The sequence below is a fragment of the Phytophthora infestans genome, genomic scaffold, assembly GCF_000142945.1.
Source record: "Phytophthora infestans T30-4 supercont1.6 genomic scaffold, whole genome shotgun sequence".
Taxonomy (NCBI): Eukaryota; Oomycota; class Peronosporomycetes; order Peronosporales; family Peronosporaceae; genus Phytophthora; species Phytophthora infestans.
Window position 1 is genome coordinate 2,863,767 of NW_003303753.1, and position 4,177 is coordinate 2,867,943.

Below are 4,177 nucleotides of genomic sequence, written 5' to 3' on the forward strand. Positions count from 1 at the left end.
TATTCCTCAAAGATGTCAATCTCAAGCGTCTTGTCGCTGCCAATAGATGTGAAAGCACCATGGAATATCCGCCCCCGACGGTCTTTAGGTCTGCTTAGCGGAGCTGTAGCGGGCTTTGCAGGAGGATTGGGTGCGTGATCGTATGAATGGTCTGGCTTAAATGATACTCCGGAAGCATCGCTCGGTTTGCAATCTTGTTGTAGCTCGTGTTAGCAGCCATGGTGCTGTGCAGTAGATTAGCGTGTACATCGTTCATCTCGCGATTGACACGTTCAGCATAAGCTGCCGAATGGCTCAAATGAGACTTAGCAATGTGCCGGATCATATTCATTGACATTGGATTTCCATTGTACTTTATGAAGAGCTTTGACAGAACTTGACTAAAGCTATTGCTTAAATTTGTATAATCAGACTCGCCTGGTTGCGGATTGAACATGCTCGGTAGTAGCTTACTTGGCTGCTCTCCAAGTGTATTAGCAAAGAAGTCGAGGTAGGACTTAATCAAGCTCATTGTGGTGCTATCCAACTGAATCGTTCGTGATCCCATGAGACGAACATTCTTGAAATCCTTGAGATGTAAAACGTTTCCTCAGAGGTAATTTTCATCTTCTGCTGGACTGAGAAGAACGCTCGGTCATACCAAACGAAGCGGATAATGCACGTTCAACCACAACATGGTGTAATCAAACACAACCTTCAAGTAATCACTTATCTTTGCTCTCAATGCGGCAGCTTGATCAAATCGATCTGTCATTGTCTGTAGAATACACATATAAGCTCTACACATCAGACCAAGATCTACGTATGGTTTCTTGTATAGCATACCCGCCCAGCTCCAAGTATTATTGTTGTCATTAAACCATGACCACTTCATCAAACAACACAGGTCGTATAGGCGATGATCGTAGATCTTTTTTAAACACAGTATTGGGCAACATTCAGCTCTTCAATCATAATTGGTACATTGAAGTTTACAACGGACGACACTTCAGCTGGTGGTTGCAGAACGGACCGACATTTCCAGTAGGTCAACGCATGTTGCTAGCACATAAGGATTACCCAGGTTCCCTTTCTACTTTTTTGTTTGACAGGTTGACAACCACCAAAGAATTTCTTTTAGATGGGGAGTCGTTCCACGCATTGGAGAAAGCCCCGACGAAAGCGATCGTCCCTAAGCTGAAAGAAGGCAGATACCGGCTGCCACGTATCCCCCGCTGCTCCCGTACACGGATCAAGACCTGATGCTGGCTCAAGAGACGATGACGCGTACTGTCGCGATCTAAGGCAGCGAGACCAGTCGCCAGGTCGAAGCCTTGGCTCAGCAATCCGCAGCTGCACAGCAGATGACGGCTGCCCAACTCGTCCACGTGTATCACCAGCAAGAGCAGCTGGCGGCAAAGACGTCGAAATAGCTGCAGGCACAACACAACCGTCGGTCTGCACTGCTAGACAGCAACAGGAAATGAAAAAAAAAAAACGGATGAGCACCGGCACTACCTGGAGGAGCAGTATCGACTGCTAAAGGCTGCTGAAGAGGCCAGGGGACTGCAGGGGTGAGCGGATTAATAGCCTTGCAGAGGCGGTGCAGTCGCACTTGCAAGCGCGATGGGGAGCTTTCGCTCAAGGTGCATCACCACCGAGCGACCCGCGAGCTCCAGAGCCACCCGCTGTCGCCGTGGCGCAGATACGAACTTGCCTGACCCGCCTATTTACTGAGGCAGAACAAAAACTGAGAAGAGTGGCTATATGGACAGCTACGCTTTTTACTCACGACGTCTTATGGCGTTAAATCAGAGTACTCAAGCAAAGATTTTGTCATGCCGTTAAATACATGCATTGAACAGGGCACGATGGTGAGGATCTGCGGCTTTGAGCTGTTTAACCTTCATTTCCCATAGAGCCCACGCGTGTGCTTCTGCGCCCGCGGGTGGGCTTACTTCTACAAATGGACCATTGTCCTCAGCAAAGTTTCCAAAGTCAGTTGAGAAGTTAATAATAAAACAACAACGACGAGGAGCTCAGCGCATTTTTTTCGACGTCATACGAAGCTTTCATCATGCCGAAACACGCTGTGGGAGATCGAGTACGCGAAAAGACCAAATCGGCCGATCGTTTGCGAGGTGTGGTCCTATCGATAGACAGCAGCAAGCGACAGTCTTGGTACGATGTCCAATGGGATGCCGGCAGAGTTGAAATGGTCGCAGCCCGCTCAATTCAGGCCTTGCGACCCTGCAACGCTCCAACACAGCCACACCAGGCACTTGAAGGACCTATAACGTCACTTTTACTGGGCAGCGTGGGGGAAAAAGAAGATAGTAGCCCATCATCTTCTGATTTTGAAGAATCGGAAGAAAAAAAATAAAGACTGCACCGATTTTAATTATACTTCGGCAGCCTCCGAAGTAGCAGCGCCTGGAATATCGGATGATGGAAAAGCACTCGCATATAACCGGAGTTGGGAATTCTGCTCAAACGTTTTAATAGATTCGGCCGTATTACTACGCAAGCGAACGACTTCCGTTGACCATCAGCCCTTCAATTAGGTGAAAAACATTTATCAAATACTTCTATTTAATGCATCCGTGGTCGGCAATTCAGAGTACGATCAAGCACACAAACGCTAAGCTGGCGGCCCGTCGTCAACGTACAATACCAGAAGGGGACTTGTTTCGGTTTCTTGGAGTCCGACTCGCTATGGCAGCAGAACCTAGACGAGCTGCCCTACGAACCTACTGGGAAAAAGACATTCCTGAGGGTTTTGTTGGAGCCTCTCCCAATTTTGGGGAACGTTTTGGTGTATCACGTCACACATTTGAACACATTTCGGGTGCATTGTCGTTTGCAGATGACGTGATGTCGGATGACCCATGGAAGCCAATGCGTGCTCAAGCTAACAGCTTTAATGATCGCCGACGTGGAGTAGTTTCGCCAGGTGAGATCATGTGCATTGACGAATGTATGAGGGCATGGCAAGGTAGAGAAGCAAAGCACTGTCATGATGGTATCCTCCATATGACGAAGATACCGAGAAAGCCGGAGGGTATTGGTGCTGGGTTGAAGGCTATAGCTGACGGTGACTCAGGAGCTCTATTGGGTCTAGAACTCGTTAAAGGAGTGGAGCGACAGAAGTAGAAACTATATTAAGCTCTTCCGGTGAGGGAACGGCTATCGTGCTTTGATTGTCGGAGCCTTACAAAGGGACAGGGCGCAATATTGGTGCAGATAGTGCCTTCTCTTCTGTCAAAACGTTAGTCCAGCTTGAGGCACTTTGCGGTTTATATTTTATGGGAATGGTTTAGACAGCCTCGCGAGATATCCAAAACAGTACATGAAAGACTGGTTTTCGATTGGGCCTTCTCGCGGCTCATTCAAAATGCTACAAAGCAAAACTTCAAAAGGCCAGCCAATGTATGCACTTTGTTGGGCCGACCGCAAGCCAAAATGCATTATTTCCAATCGTGGTACGTCTCTTCCTGGTACAGACAGCGTTCGGCGACGTCATAAACTTCTAGATGACGGTGGTCAAGCTAAAACACTGCAGTACGAGCGTAGAATACAACGACCTCACATGGGCGAGCTGCTCTTTTCAAAAATTTCCGCTATTGACGTACACGACCATCTACGACAAGGATGCCTCGAGATGGAGCGACCATGGCTCATCAAACAGTGGCATCATCGTATATTTGCCACCCCTTTTGAAATGTAGTCGACGCCTATCGTGCTTACCAATGCGAATCGACTGCTGCAGGCTGCTTGGACTCAACCATCGCAAATTTCAATTCGTTCATCTCGCAGTTGGCCCACCAACTAATCTTCAGCAGCTTCATAATGCAGTGATCAACGCGTCCTGGTAGTAGTACCGATTCTTCTGGAGTACAAACCTTTCTGACGCGCGCATTGCGAGCATTTAGCTCTTTAGCTCAATACCAGCGTCTTAGTGGAGCAGCTTTGCAGGCTCAACGAAAGTGTGGAGTCTGTGGAAAGAAGGCATCATTTTACTGCGTTGGCTGCTCAGACCCACTCATAAACCAGTTCTTCGGCGTGTGTAGGCTAAAGACAAACCGAAATTGTCATTGCGCATTCTCCTTACGTATAAATCCATCCCATACATTTTTTTATAATTGACTAATGCTTCAAATGCACGCGTGGGCTCAAAGGTGATCTCACGCGTGAGCTT

The 4,177-nt window shown here is 47.9% G+C and overlaps 1 protein-coding gene across 1 annotated transcript; it reads left to right on the forward strand.

The window, feature by feature from the left end:
• Window positions 1-2,853: 2,853 nt before the first annotated feature.
• On the forward strand, window positions 2,854-3,854 carry PITG_04782 (uncharacterized protein; the record flags this gene model as incomplete). Its single annotated transcript, XM_002905456.1, has 3 exons — window positions 2,854-2,932; window positions 3,300-3,461; window positions 3,835-3,854. The coding sequence occupies 3 exons, from the start codon at window positions 2,854-2,856 to the stop codon at window positions 3,852-3,854; spliced, it is 261 nt and encodes an 86-aa protein (XP_002905502.1).
• Window positions 3,855-4,177: the final 323 nt, after the last annotated feature.